The sequence below is a fragment of the Acanthisitta chloris genome, unplaced genomic scaffold (assembly GCF_000695815.1).
Source record: "Acanthisitta chloris isolate BGI_N310 unplaced genomic scaffold, ASM69581v1 scaffold8529, whole genome shotgun sequence".
NCBI classification, from domain to species: Eukaryota; Metazoa; Chordata; class Aves; order Passeriformes; family Acanthisittidae; genus Acanthisitta; species Acanthisitta chloris.
In genome coordinates, this window is record NW_008689756.1 from 47980 (window position 1) to 64254 (window position 16275).

At 35.4% G+C, this 16275-nt stretch overlaps 1 protein-coding gene across 1 annotated transcript in view; it reads right to left on the reverse strand.

The window, feature by feature from the left end:
- Positions 1-16275, reverse strand: part of FMN1 (formin 1) — a 128762-nt gene that overhangs the window by 42883 nt on the left and 69604 nt on the right. Inside the window, exons 9-12 of the mRNA XM_009081544.1 lie at positions 15886-16015; positions 13210-13356; positions 9106-9165; positions 7234-7354 (exon numbers count right to left, since the gene is read on the reverse strand). Coding sequence (XP_009079792.1) covers positions 7234-7354; positions 9106-9165; positions 13210-13356; positions 15886-16015 — 458 coding nt within the window. The remainder of the gene's footprint in view (positions 1-7233; positions 7355-9105; positions 9166-13209; positions 13357-15885; positions 16016-16275) is intronic.

Below are 16275 nucleotides of genomic sequence, written 5' to 3' on the forward strand. Positions count from 1 at the left end.
GATGGCACGCAGAGGAACTTTCAGTCTATTCATTCCAGCTAACACAAAAGAAATTTTCTTTTGCTTGTTGTTTAGTCAAAGGTTATCAACATTTTATATAAATAATCTAAAAACCTTCCTGTTAAAATTGTTTCCCAAGAATACATTTAACAAAATGAACAAAGACTGTCAGCAAAACTAAATATTTTTCACACCATAGCAACATTTCTGAGACTCTGGTTAATGTATTCCCTCTGAAATTGTAGTTTACATTGAGCACACCCTTCAGTGGAAAAGCATACTGCAAAGGACTGAATAGCACATATAAATGACTGTAAAGACTAAAGCCTCATAATTTTTCCAGCAACTCTTTGTAAGATTCCTTTAAGTGATTCCAGCACACATGATTAGTAGAAAATTTTGGTTTAGTGTCAAGATCCAAACATACAGACCTCCACATATCCTTAAGATGTTAGAACTGTGTGCTAGCAGAATCTGCTGAGAATTTGTGACATTTCCCTTCTGCCTGAACAGTACAAAAAAATGAATATTTTGAAATTGAAGAGACTTGTCTGGCTAATGGAGAGGAAGGCAACATTTTTAAGAAGAAATGATAATATTTTTATCAGATGATCTAAGATTTTTACAGTGGCAATAAAAAAAAGGAAAAAGACCTTTCAAACAGAGAAACCTTTTGTCACTTAGCATACTGGAGGAGTGATCAGATAGAAGAGAATTGCTGGGCAATGGCTGAAACAGTATGTTTATGAACTGAAACTGCAGAAGCCAGAGAAGTGATCTCCTGTTTTCCTTTGTATTGCTGGATCTTTGATTTTCTGTGCAAGACAGATCATAAATTCCACCTAACTAATTCTTCTACCAAGTTCATGACTTTGGTTCAGCTGAAGCATTCTGCTTAAATTTAAAATCATGTAAATTCACAAACCACCTGCAATATTAGCAGGATCACTTCTCAAAGTGATAATTAGCCTCACTATTACTAATTTGCATCCCACTGTCTGAATTCATGTACATTCAATCTTTTATACATAAGCAACTGCCTCAACTCTAGCAGAAATCTGCCTTTTCTTTTGCTGCATACTTCCTCAAAGAGGAATAGCTGATAAGGTCCATAAATATGAAGTCACTGTTCCACCCAACACTAGTATTATACACTCTTAAAAATACATCATTCATTATCCATCATACACATTTATAGAGACAATGTTCCCACTGTTGCCACCAGATGTACACTACCTGCTCCCAGATATATACCACGTAGTTACATAACTTATGCTTAACATACACATGTATGTATTTATTTTAAAGGGCACACAGGAATGTGCACAAAAATTCATAACTGTGGTATTTCCAAGATTCATTTTAGAATCTTAACATCTGCAGAATGATTTTTAGTAAGAAATTCCAGGAAATTCTTTAGCCAAAGAAAAAATCTAAAAGAAAAAATTAACAGCATGTCATTGTTTAACCAAAAGGAAGCTTTCTCCTGGTGCCTTTGTGCACACATACAGACATCTGCTTCCAGGGAATAAACTCTTCTAAAACATCATTTCTTTGTTCCTCTACTACATTTAGGAATGTTATTAAAACCATTCCATACTATCCTTTATTATCACAAAGTAGAAAATCTAATGAAATTTTAAGAAATGATCCACTTAGGAAAATTTCTACTTAATGTATTCACATACAAACATTACCAGTGGAATACTGTAAAAATGTTTAATTGTAAAATAGAATCCAATACACATAGAGAAAATGCGTTTTTAATGCCTGTGTTGGATCTTTCTAATCAAAAGAAACTGAAATACACCTCATCCTGCTGAGGCAAGAGGGAATTCAAACAATGCTCCTGCTGGGAAAATTTTTTGAGGACCTGCATTTTAGTCAGACATCTAAACCCCTTTTTAAAATTGACTTAAAACAATTCCTTTAAATTAGACTAAGGCTTCAATTGGTTCCAACATTTTAGAAAAGAGTGGTACTTCTTTGAATACTATCTTCCTGTAATGAATAAACAATCCCCTTTTATTCAGAAAAGTCTATCGATCCAACAAACTATTTAGAAAGTTAATGCTCAAATTGATATAATATTTAGAATTTTCATGATGTGATCCAGTAACCTTACTATGTGTAAAGCAAATCAAACAATAGACAAAACCTCTCAACATTGTGATCCTTGCCCTATTATTACTGTATTATATGATTATACAAAAATATTTGTCCATAAAACAGACTTTATCTAAGGCTGCATTATGCACGAACTAAATATGTAATTCCATCTGAATAAATGATAACACATTAATTATTAATCTGTGCATACAAAGAAATCCAAGAACAGCTGAAACTGTCTCAAGTTATTAACCAAAAATATCAATTAATCTCTAGAACAAAAGCATCTATAGTTTATTAGCAGGCCTAATTCAGTTTGAGGACTCTGATGGGAAAACATATCTTTAAAAATTTTAAATTAAATTCTTGTGAATAATATTGATTAAACTTTTCTGCCTTCGTAGGTTTCCTTGTTGCTAAATATATTTTCTTATAATCCTTGATAAATCCAGATGTTGTTCAGTATTTTTAAATATGAAAAATCAGTTTTAGTTTTAAATTAGCATGATGTGATTATTTTTTCTTTTTGCTACCTTGACTCTTTATAGTTACACTGGCTGCAGGAATCAAGAATGAGTAATCCGTTTCAATTTCCATCCATCTCTTATTTCTAAATTTTTTTCCATGCTTTGCAACCGAATCTGATACAGAGCTCCCTGAAGAAGTACTGAATGAGAGCAATGTAGATGTAACAGTTTAGTCTGGTCTAATCAGCCATGCTAAGACACAGGGTTAAGAGACACGGATGTGACCAGCATGGTGTTTGCCAGTCACATCCAGTGCACTGGATTGGTTTCTATGAATGAGAACATATTTATTTATATATGAATATATATACATATACATACCTGAAAAAATTATATGTATCATCATGCCATTTAGGGATGAAAATAAAATTAAGCACTTGAAGAAGAAACAAGGGAACCAGCTATATTCAGCCTGGTTTAGAGAAAGCTGACTGGGGATCTAGTTTTTCACTTCAATTGAGTAACTATAGAGAAGACAGAGCCAGACTTTTCTCAGAAATGTATGTCTAAAGTAAAAGGGACAATAGTCACAAGTTGCAGCACAGGAAATTCTCACATGGGCTGAAGAAAAATATCTAAGACAGCGATTCAGCACTGAAATGGGTACTGGGAGAGGTGTGGGGATTTCTGTCCTTAGATTCAAAACTGAGCTGGCTAAGGCTCTGTACAGCCTGATCTAAATAGGAATTTATTCCAGATCAAAGACTCTGGACCACAAGACCCGCAGAGGTACATTCCAATACACCAACCTAAATCTCGCTATGATTTTAAGATACTTTTAATGTTTCTGTATAAAAATTATGTGAAAACAGCCAACACAACATTGTAATTTCTCAACTTTTCATGCACAGCTTTACTTGCTTCCCTTTTAGTCTTCTCATGAGGATTATATAAGATGGGGTTGCCATAAACTGGAGTTTTGGCGACATTCTCCTATTTAAATGGGGAAAAGTAGGGGGTAACATACTTGTGCAAGATACGTATCTGTCAACTAGGTTAAGAGGCACTCAGTTTGAAACTATGTCACCTGGAATACTGAAATCCAACTGGTTATTATATAGCTAATCCATGTAGTCTTGTTTCTATTTCATATTATTTCCTTTCAGTCACGAGTGTGTGTATAAACACCTACATATATACCCCCACACAGTTAAGATCATAAAAATTGAAAATATAGATACAGTATCAAAAAAATTAGTATGAAAATTGCAACTAATATTTCTACTGGTGGCCATGAAAGCAGGGGAAAGTAAAAGGTATGTGGATTTTCAATGGGATTAGAATGTTAGAATCTCATAGGAAATGTAATTATTATGCGAAATAAAGGTGTGATTCTTGAAAGTACTCAGAGCAGTTGGTTTCCATTTTTAATCATTCAACAAATATCTTTGCTCTTTCAGTTGTTGAGGTCAAGAATACAAAAACGTTACAATGAACATTTCAGTAAATGATACAAGGAATCTAATATTGCTTTCTTTTGACTAATGGAGCAGGATTTTAAAATTTTATGAACTCTATTGCCAAGACAGATGGCAACAACCTAGAGTGCAACTAATTTTGAATAATTAAAGTTGTTCAGCTTTGTAAAGATATTAATGAAAGGCTCATAGTAAAACTTACACAAGTCTATCAAACTTTGGTGAAGTGGCTTTCTTTCTAAAAATCTACTTATGGTTACACATGCTGAACATTCTGGTATTCTTCCAGAAGAATACCAATCAGGTGGCATTGTCCAGATTAGAAGGAAAATCATGTTTGGTCACAGGGAAAGGAAAAAGTGGAAATAATTACCCTGGACAAGGAGTAAGATATCTTACAATCTTAGCAAAATCAAAACCTTTCTTCTCCCCATAACTATAAAGATGAACTGGAAAGCTAACACCTTGTTAAATGAACAAGCTTATGCTACTGTGCAATATTTGAATCTTTGGAAATACACCGGCTATACAGACCTGGAGTCAAAACCTGAGCCTACAGAAAATACTTCTTTTCCCTGTGATGTTAAAGTGGAACCAGATTTCACTCTAAAATTTTCATCTCACAATTTAATACTGAATTCTTTTGCACTTCTCTCCCCTTAAAAGCCTATATTAAATACATATTTTTGTTTCTCATTTTTTAAACCAAAATGCTTGCGATTACCATGTTTGTTCTGGAATATGTATTAAAAACCTGCTGGACTATGGTTCTCCAAAACTTTGTTTGAATTCTTGAGCCAAATTTTAGTCTAATCCCTTTAGATTAAAGTTAGACTGTCTCTTTAAAGTCTAATCTGAAACACTTCAAAATAGCAAATCGTATGGAACTCAATCCGTTTATCTAAAAAGGATGAAAGAGGTGCTCCATCTAGATTTGAACTTTTGGTTCCACGGTGTCTAGGTATTTCAAACCAGAGGTTTGCCACTCACAATAACTGTATCTTTCCTATGTTAATATCCATGTTAGAAATTAAAGCCTTGAAATGTACTTTTGTGCAAAATGTATTTTTAAATACTAAATGACAACTACTATGAAAAGCGTCTGTCAAAATTGCCATTTCAGTTGCAAGAGGCGATATTTATCTTTCTTTTTTAAATAGTATTGTACAAATCTCAAAAAAAGATAACTCACTAACAGGAACATTAGTTCCCTCCCTAATGACACACAAGAAAACCCCTCTTTCATTTATAACTTCTATCTCATCCCACAACCAAGGTAATCTGTTTAAGACTACCTTAGCCAAACAAACTGTGAAATAAATCCAATGTACTCTATAACACAGGCAGCCCCAGTTAATATTGTTCAAATTATTTACATCTGAAGGGCCGCGCCTGTCTGGATAGCTGGGCCCGATGCTTCTCTGGGCTTGGTTTCTGCTACTCACATCTGTTTCAGCTTTAGACTTTCACTGGTATTCTGCCAGCAGCCACAACTTTTTAATGGCTACAATAAACTACAGAGACTCATCAAATCTTTGTTGTACGTGTTAAAATTATAACCTCTTCAATTAAAATTTTGATTTAAAAATTAACTATGGCATTAACTGAAGCAAAAGATGTGAAGGAGAATGTTTGAAAGAGATACGATATTTTTATGTGAGTGATAGTTTCTTTGTTTAAATGCAAGAGAAACTAATCACAGGAATGCTTGTTAGAATTCTGTTGTATATTTTGAGTGATAAAATACTAACATTTGAAAACATTTCCACAAACTTTTTGGTTTCAAATCTTTGCTGTCATTAACTTTATATGTTAAATGCTTTGGCTGGGTTTCAAATACATCTTTGCAAAGAAGAATTATGAAAACAATCTCAAGATAACAATTTTTCTGGATTTTCTATAAATATCTATGAAGATTTGTTTTAGAAAATGGAAATCAATGATTACAAGAAAGCTGCAGTTTTTATTTTAAGAGTTAAAGTGTTTAGCTTTTCCTGCTCGCTGTTTTTGTGATGTAGAACAAATATGATGTGAATGTCACAGTCTCAATGCAGATCCTGCAAGACTAAGATGCATGACAGCAGAACTACATGCTGAAAAAGTACAAGATCAAACACAGATCATGTTTCTGCACAAATTAGTCCAACAGAGAGCAGGCCAAGGGGCTTACAGGGCCAAGCGATGAGAGGAGATAGAGCACTCACTTATGCCCGGGTTGAACAAACAACAACTGATACTTTCCTACCACTGTTAACCTTTGAAACTATCCTAAAGATGGCAGTGACCTAACCCAGCAATTTCTAACTGTAAACTATTTTGTTTTCACTGCCTTACAAGCTGATCTAGTTCAACTGTGATTCTAAAAGGACTCTTCCATCTTGATGCAGAGATTTAAAAGTTTTTATACGGTTTTACACAGATTCTCTCCTTAAACTCCATTTTCTACACCGAACTGCTTTACTAAAAGTAGCAAATTTTCCTTAACAAAAAAACCCAACACATGTAAAATATTCAGTCATAATCTGCTGAATTTATTTTAGACAGTAATATGAAGCACAAAATAAAAACAAAACTGCTTGGAATACTTAGAGAACAACCCTTCCTACTTTATTTTCAGTCAGTACCTTGACTGATAGATGAGTTGAGTTTCTGAGCCTCTTTTTATAATAAACATTTTAAAATGTTTATTTTATGTCCCAGGGTGAAAATATTTTGAACTGGAGCTTTCCATTTCCTTTTGCTGTGCCTTGGCAAGCTGTGTTTTATTTCTACATTAATAGTATTCAGCTCTTTGTTGTAGCTTTTTAAATTGTTGTTATACAAGTACTGAAGAAAGTATTTATATTATGGAACTAAGAGACATCTACAGTTAAACACACAGCTCTGGCGAAGCCAGAGGAAAATTCACACATAACTAAAGAAATATTCAGAAAGATTTCATTCGAGACCTTTCAATTGTAAAAAGGAAAATTACTTTTCAGGATCACTACTTTCATTTTTATTAAGTCACGAGTTAGTTTTTTTTTCTGTCTAATTTATGTGAGTAATTTGTGCCATGGTGTAAAAACTCTAAATGAATCAACACTATAAACCTAATTAGCAATAAGAAAACCTCATAAAGATCACATTTTAAATGGCACTTTGTTGTTAGCAGAACAAATGTGAAAGTTCCCAGTTACCTTCTAGATCTCTCTTCAGTTTCCTTAAGTCTTTTATTAGGTCTTCAAATTTAACTTGGGAGGCCTGGAAAAAATCCTGTGGTTCTGGTAAAGGAAAAATACTCTTGTCTGTTCCTGCTTCCTAAACAAACAAACAAACAGGCCACTATGAAAATGGAATGCATTTACAGTGACATAAATTACATTTTTTAAAAATTCTCATCTATGAAACAGTGCCATAAATCGACAAAAAGAACGTATTTTAAATCATTCTTGCTAAAATAACCTATACTTCATTCAACACTAAATACTGACCATTCTGAGTATAGAAATTTCCTTTTAGATGCTGTAAAGCAAACTGTGCTCAATTTAAACTTTGAAACAACATTGAACTTGCAACATTTGAGTTCATTTTATGTCAATAAAAGTTTACATAAGGGATTAGAAGTTTCTTAAAAACAGATAACAGGAAAGCCTATTTTAATGCAACAAGTGATCTTATGCCAAAAGTTTGTGGTTTCACTCTCTCCCAATTCATTAGACATATACACACTTAATAAGCATAAATTGAAAACAGTATTTATACATTGCCTGAAGTATTTTATACAGATAAAAATATGCAGTTGAAAGTTTATACGGCTAAATAAATCACATGGGTTAATGTCTGTATAGAACTCCTATACACATACCTTACTTTTAGCACAGTAACAAAAAAAAAAAGAACAACAACAAAACCCAAACCAAAAAAAAACCTCCAACAAACAAAAAACCAGAACTTACAAAAAAAAAATCTCTTACAAGGTTGAAAGCAGTATGTCCAGTGGCAGTTTAACAAGTAAAGCATATAAAAATTGTTTTAATAAGACATTGCTCTCTATAAGCATATACTAGTGAGTTTAAAATATGCACAGATTTCAGTCTGTAATAAAGGAAAACTCACAGTTTGGAGAACTAATTGTTTTGTGAACAGCAAAAAATAATTTTATTATTCTGAAGATATGAACATTCAGGGGGAAGAATGTAATGGATGACAATTACACTGTAATTCCTAAAAGGAAGATAAACTGTATCAATTTACAAAATTCCCTGAAGTCAAATTACAGTGTAGTAGAAAATTTGGCAAAATATTAAAGAATTAAATAAATTCATTAGAATCCTAAAAAAACCCCAAACTAACAACAAAAATCTGACAAACCCAAAACAAATTAACAAACCAAAAAAAAAACAAGCAAAGAAAGGAAACAAGTACAGATCTACATATCTCAAAACTACTAACTCATCAACAACCTTATGTAAGAAATTTTTTAAAAAAAGCATACTTAAAATCAATTACTCGTGACAGTTTAATTTAAAATACAATAGTTCAGATTTTCCACTCAATAACTTTGGCCACTGCAGATATCAAAAAGTCTCATAAATGTCCCTCACTCAAAGCAGCAGCCACAGCTCTTCTTACTTTTCAATCCCTAACTTCATTCCCATCAGCTGACTGACCTATCTTAAAAAATACCAACTTGTCCTTGCATTCTGTCATAACAGAGAAATCATGCTTCTGTCTTTCAGCATAATGATATCAGAAGAAGTTTTACAAAACACAGATGTAATAAGACTGGGCTGGAGTGACCACCTGTCCAGTTTGCAACAGTCACAGGCAATTGCCCGCAGTGGTTCATTCAACAACTAATGTAAAATTTTCTGAAGCCTTATCATAAAACCTCTAGCAAATTTCAGGCCTACTGACGTACACAATTATTATGGGAAAGCAAAAGAAACAGATTTTATTTTTCATCAGAGGTACTCTGTTCAGATTTTAAAATAGCTAATACAAACCCTTCTACAATCTTTTAAAGAAATCTACTTCTGGAGTGGCTAATACAGCAAAGAAGTATTTACCTTATCACAATGGCGTAGGTAATATATGACGACATAATCCACAAGATTAATACCATTATCCTAGGAAAAAATAAACATATTATTTATTATTTAAAATGTGTGATTAACACTGATTCGAGTCAGTGAAAATGTCTATTTCAAAATAAATCTATTATTATTTTATACTGCTGTGAGAAATAGGACTCAGAATATCTTCAACCTTAGCAGTACTGACCAAAAATTCAATCTTTCATAATACTGGCTTGATTTTACCACCATTGGATCTTTTTTCTGGTTCTAAATACCAGGTAAAAATACATGCACTGGAAGAAGCCTCCCCCGTACTTTTTTTAAATAATAGAAGGCATTACTGAGTAATAATATTAAAAAATAATATTAATAATGTTATTCTTTAATATAGTATCAACTGAGTATTACAGTCACCTCAGACATATTAAGCTGAACTGAATTTCTTGATTGCTTTGGTTGCAATCATCTATAATGAAGATCTGAAAGAAGCATAGATACTTTTCGTATTTTATTCCAAGTATGAAATCAGACAGCATGTACCTAAGAAGTGTATTTCACGGCCTGTTACCATATAAATATGAATTTTAATTTTCACTTAATGGAATCACCATTTCCATGTTCCTGCACACAACTGTAGACAATATCCTATTTTGTCACATGTCATTGGGACAGCATAGGCCAGATGAACTAAGGAAAAGTTATACATTGCAGGGTACTGTTCAGCAACATAAAAGACTCATCATATAGGGAATTACATCTGGAATGTCTTTGAAGTTTTTTGGATATGTTTTCATATTCCATATTGAAAGGTATCAGGACCAACATATGTATGTGACCGATGTCTGACTTCCTGTACAGACCTGCCTCATCTACATTAGAGCCTGCAGCACATTATATTTTATTAATATCACACACTGGCAAAATTCTTAACTAAGCGAGTCACTGCTGTCATGTAGACAAAGCCTCTGCTTGTGTAACAGTTTTAGAAGACACTGCTAACAGGTCATGGGACAAAAAGGAATGGAGATAAATCATGAACATCTGATTTTCTATAGTAAAATACACCTGTTAATCTATTTTTCTATATAATAACTATCAAAACTATTACTTTGGTTTAAAGAGTATTTTCAGAAGACAAAACAGATTTTGGTGAGCTACATTTTTTACAAAAATCTCTATGAAAATTAACTTTCTAAGCTTGTGTGCCAACAAATGATTTTTATGTGAGGGATATTTAACACTGGCGCTTCACCTTAGCTCATGGAATTCAACTCACTTAGATGTAATATTGCTAGCTGGCAATACACAAAAAGGGTGTAAAGGGACACAGGAAGAATACCTTGATGTTCAAGTACACAAGCCCCTGTATTCTTCTTCCTGGCAAATACAGTCTACCAATTATCTCTGAGGTTTCATGTCTGTCTGTAGCAGCTGGACCCTTTGAGTTTTTATGCATTTTGGAAACTAATCTAAACTAGTAAGATATTTATTTTGGCTACCAGGAAACTCTAAATACACTAATTATTTTGTTTTGCTAAGGAACAAGTCTTATACTACTATATTGTACATCTGTCACTCCTTTTCGTAATGCGTAATTTTGGAACATGCTGGATAAATCCAGCCACATTGGAAAGTCCCAGAGATAATTAAATTCTATGAAGTAGATGGAAGAGTGAGATTAAAACTAGTACTTCTACTGAGAAAAGTCAGGCAAAGCTCAGTTGTTTTACATTTTTCTTTGAGGCAGCCAGCTAACCAACAATGTGAGTATGGGAAACTGGGCCTGATTCTAGTTTAGCTGCAGCTTTTACTATGTCTTGTCCACGAAGGAGGACTGGTAGTGGTCATACAGAACACCTGACCTATCACAGTGAAGAGGAAAGTAAGAATTAGAATCACAGAACCATTTAGATTGGAAAAGACCTTTAAGATCTTTGAGTTCAACTGTGAATCCAGCACTGCCTAGTTCACCACTAAATCATGTTCACAAGATCCACATCTATACGTATTTGAAATACGTCCAGGGACGTCAATTCCACCACTTCCCTGAGCAGCCTGGGAATGCTTGACAACTTTTTTGGTGAAGAAATTTTTCCTATGATCCAATCTAAACTTCCTCAGGAACAACTTGAGCCTGTTTCCTCTCATCCTATTGCTTCTTACTTGGGAGTAGAGACCAACCCCCCCTGGCTACAACCTCCTTTCAGGAAGCTGTCGAGTGATGACGTCTCCTCTGAGCCCTCTTTTCGCCAGGCTAAACACCCTCACAACCCTCAGCCACTCCTCCTAAGACTTGTGCTCCTGACTCTTTACCAGCTTCATTGCTCTTTGGACACGCTCCAGCACCTCAATGTCTTTAGGAGACAAAGAACACAAATCCATTGGAAAAGCTTTCATTAATATGATTTTTCACTGAACAATTAATTACATGTGTTTCTACACTTTGTTAATGATGATAGTCACAAGTAAAAGAAAAAGCTCCCTAGACATATTGCTTTCCTCACACTGCCTGCCTTACAAATGCATTGCCATGTACATGAAACATAACTGGCAACAAAAATTACCACTCTTATAGTGAAGACAACATTTTATGTAAGAAAAGTGGAAGAATATGAAAGAAGAGGTTTTCTTCTTACCCTACAACATTAGCAGAAAATATCTCCTATTCTTTGCTGCTTCCTATATCCATGTGGTGTATAGGTGTGTTTTGGCAAAGAACAACTTTGAGCATTGTTCCCATTACCTACTGTCGTGGTTTAACCCCAGCCAGCAGCCAAGAACCACGCAGCCTCTCACTCACTCCCCCACCAACGGGATGGGGGAGTGAATTAGAAGGGTAAAAGCTACAAAAACTCATGGGTTGAGATAAAGACAGTTAAATAGAGAAAGCAAAAGCTGCACACACAAGCAAAGCAAAACAAGGAATTAATTCACTGCTTCCCGAAGACAGGAGGTGTTTAGCCGTCTCCAGGAGAGCCGGGCCCGCCACGCGTAACGGTTCCTTGGGAAGACAGACACCATCACTCCAGATGTCCCCCCTTCCTCCTTCTTACTCCCATGCTGTCATATGGTATGGAATATCCCTTTGGTCAGTTTGGGTCACCTGTCCCAACTGCCTCTCCTCCCAATCTTCCATGCATCCCCAACTTCCTTGCCAGTGTGGCAGTACGGAAAGCAGCAAAGGCCTTGACTCTGTGTAAGCTCTGCTCAGCAGTAACAAAAACATCTCTGCATTATCAACTCTGTGTTCTGCACAAAACCCAAACATAGCCCCATATTAGCCTCTATGAAGAAAGTTAACTCTACTTCAGCCCAAACCAGCACACCTACATTATCTACCAGATCCTCCTCTGCCCTACTGAAGTAAAAATCAAGGTAACCTCATCCTGAAAGGTGTCCAGAGCTTGAGCCTGACACTGATCTTAGCATGACTAATCAAAAACCACCTAGTGGCTTTTGATTTTTGACAAAATAATTTACTGCCATCTATGAACATTTTCTCATGTGTGCCATTCAAAATTCATGTCCTACACCCATTTAACTGACAATGTAGAACAAAAGACTGAAAATACCCTGTTGGGTCTGACAAGCCTGTTTGAAGAAGAATAAAATCCTGCATATGTTATATGTATATCCCTTTGATATAATTTGTTAGTGTACATGCTACACTGAACCTTTACTGATATTTTGATTTTAAACCTGATTTTTAAAATATTTTTAGTCACACAGAGCTACTTTAGGTTAAGAACATGAAAAAAGAATGAGGCCATTTACTGGAGAAGAATTCAGCAGTCTGTGCTCTCTCACTTCTCTCTACTGTAATTAACTCCTTGCTGGCAAAAGAGACACACAGAAATTCTCACACAACGTTATTATCCTAGTACTACTGAATAGAAGAAATTAAAGATTATGGAAATATGCACATGTGCAGGAGAAAGAGGTGAAAAGCCAGGAGAAAAAACCACAAAAACTGTACAAAGTGCCTTGCTTTTTCAAGCAAGAATGACAAGAAATAAAAGATTAACTTTTGACAAGTGATGGAACATAAAAAGATCACTTGAGAAAAATTATCATTAAATACAAATTAGTACTTACTCTGCTTTTGACATCCTTTAGTTTGGGGAGTATTTCCAAACCAAATCCATCAGCTTGACCTCGGGTCCTATTCCCACCATTCATATAATTTCCAAAAGCCAGAATCAAACCTAAAATTTCCTTTACACTTGTCATAGTCAGCAGGCCCTGAAAAATAGATACTGGTCTGTAACCTCCATTGGAACAAAAAAATCTAATCACTAATATAAAATAGTTTTCTGGTTTTTTGGTTTTTTTTTGCCAAAGGTTTTGTACCTAGTCTGTTTTTTTATTTTGACAGGTAAAGGAAGCTGAAACCAGTACAATAATCAAACCTTTAAGAGAAAGATTTATTAGACTGTATGTCCCTAAGATACTATGTTTAACTTAACCCATATGAAGCAAATTATGTGGCATCATATACTATGTTGATGACAAAGACTAATGAAAGATTACTAAACATTCTTAGTAGCCTTTAAAAATGTTACAGATGGGGTGGTTTATCATGAGTTTGTACAATGCACAGTCAGATGGAGATGTGCTATTTTTGCTGATACTAGGTTAGACTCAAAATGTCATTCAGTCTGTTTCTCATCGGTCCCGGTGCTCTGGAAATTTGCGTTCCTGGATCCATACTTAATGCAGATATAACAGGCCTAAGGACTAACTACTGTGCCTCAAAAACAGCAAACAATTCTAGAAGTACTAGTGTAGAACTACTAAATTATTTTCAGTTACATATAAAGACACCTGCCTTGTCAACTGAGAAACTGAGGCCACAGGCCTAATTAATAACTATAAATTGCATTGTCGCACGCAGAGAGTTGTGGTCAGAGGCTCATTGTCCACATGGAGGCCAGAGACGAGCGGTGTCCCTCAGGGGTCCATACTGGGGCTAATACTGTTCAACATCTTTGTCGGCGACGCGGACAGTGGGATTGAGTGCACCCTCAGCAAGTTCACTGATGACACCAAGCTGTGTGGGGCAGTCAACACACTGGAGGGAAGGGATGTGCCATCCAGAGGGACCTTGACAGGCTGGAGAGGTGGAACAATGCAAACCTCCTGAAGTTCAACAAAATGAAGTGCAAGTTCCTGTGTCGGGGCCATGGCAATCCCAGGCACAGCTACAGGTTGGGTGGGGAAGTAATTGAAACCAGCAGTGAGGAGAAAGACTTGGGAGTGACAGTGGATGAGAATCTCATCATGAACTAGCAGTGTGTGCTAGCAGCCCAGAAAGCCAATCGAATCCTGGGCTGCATCAAAAGGAGTGTGGGCAGCAGGTCAAAAGAGGCGATTCTTCTCCTCTACTGTGCTCTTGTGAGACCCCACCCGGAATACTGCATGTAGTTCTGGTGTCCCCAACATAAGAAGGACATGGAACTGTTGGAGCAAGTCCAGAGGAGGACCACAAAGTTGATAAGAGGACTGGAGCATATCCCCTATGAAGACAGGCTGAGGAAGTTGGGGCTGTTCAGCCTGGAGAACAGAAGAATGTGTGGAGACCTCATAGCAACTTTTCAGTATCTGTAGGGTCTACAAGGGAGCTGGAGAGGGACTCTTTGTTAGGAACTGCAATGATAGGACAAGGGGTAATGGATTCAAACTGAAGGAGGGGAAGTTTAAGTTAGATATTAGAAAAATGTTTTTGTACTGTAAGGGTGGTGAGACATTGGAACTGGTTGCCCAGGGACACGGTGGCTGCCCTGACCCTGATGGTGTTCAAGGCCAAGCTGGATGAGGTATTGAGCAACCTGGTCTAGTGGGGAGGTGTCCCTGCCCATGACAGGGAGGGCTGGGACTAGATGATCTGTAAGGTCCATTCCAACTCTTAAATTCTATGAACTATATAGACTTATATTACATACTGGATTAATCAGTTGCAGTGTGAACTCCACATAAGTAAACTGAGGGCAATACTACTTTCCCTATCTCATATGAAACTGATTCCTTACTTATATCTCATTTGGAAAGGAAACACCAAGCAACTATTTTTATTGTAAGAAATCCAATGGGGCAAAGCATGGGTACTTTGTGGCAGAAAAGTTATTCAAAAGCTAATCTTCAAATTTGGAAAAAAACAACAAACTACTGTTCTGGCCAGGATGTTAGACCTTTGGGTCACTATTTCATTTCTCTCTTAATTATTACCTCATTCTACTTTTCATATTTTATTTGGTACAATTTCAAAGTCTTGTCTCCAGTATTTCATAGTATAGAAATATTAGGTAGAGTTTTGTCAGATACTAAAAACTCCGATGTGTCAGGGTTAAAAGAAAAGAACAGATGTCAAGGGAACATAATAAGGTAATGAAAGTGACAAGCATCTATTGTTGATGGCATCAAGAATGATGCACCAAAAAAAAAAGGAAGTTTGCAAGTTTGTACTAAGCTAGTCTGATATTTGTTTTCTAGATTATGGAGATTATCTGTTACACTACCTAATATGCAAAGTAATAAAAATCTACCATTCAAATAAAAATAAATTTCTATGTACTGCATAGGGCACCACATGTAATTCATCTTCCCTCTTTCCCCCTCCTTTCGTTCTAATAAGCAGCTAAAAAAATAAATATATTTTGATTTTCCTGAAAAGTCAATGATCAGATTTAAGGTCCATCGCTTACAGTAAAAAAAAAAAAGCATAAATACTCTAGAAGATATTTAAGTTGGAATTTAGCTTTTATTAGGACTTACCTTGGAGACACGAGTTATGATATCTACTTTCCGGTGCACTGATGTTATCCCTTCAGAGAAAACTGACTGGAAGATAATACACTGAGCTCGTTCTGTGAAGTTGGGGATTTGAGACAACTCATACAAAAATCTGTGGGGAAAAAAGGACTATTACTAAATCTTTATAATTTTTATCTTTGGGGTACATTATGGCTCAAAGCTGCAGTATCATGCAATCTTTCCTACTTTGAATCAAATCTGACAGAATTTATGAATACATTCTTTACACTCAATATGTTAAGAAATCCTATTAATATCAAGAAAAAGGCAAGATATTAATTGTTATCACATCAGTCCATTAATCGACTATCATAGCTGCATAGTAATAAATAAAAGAATCTCAAACCTAAA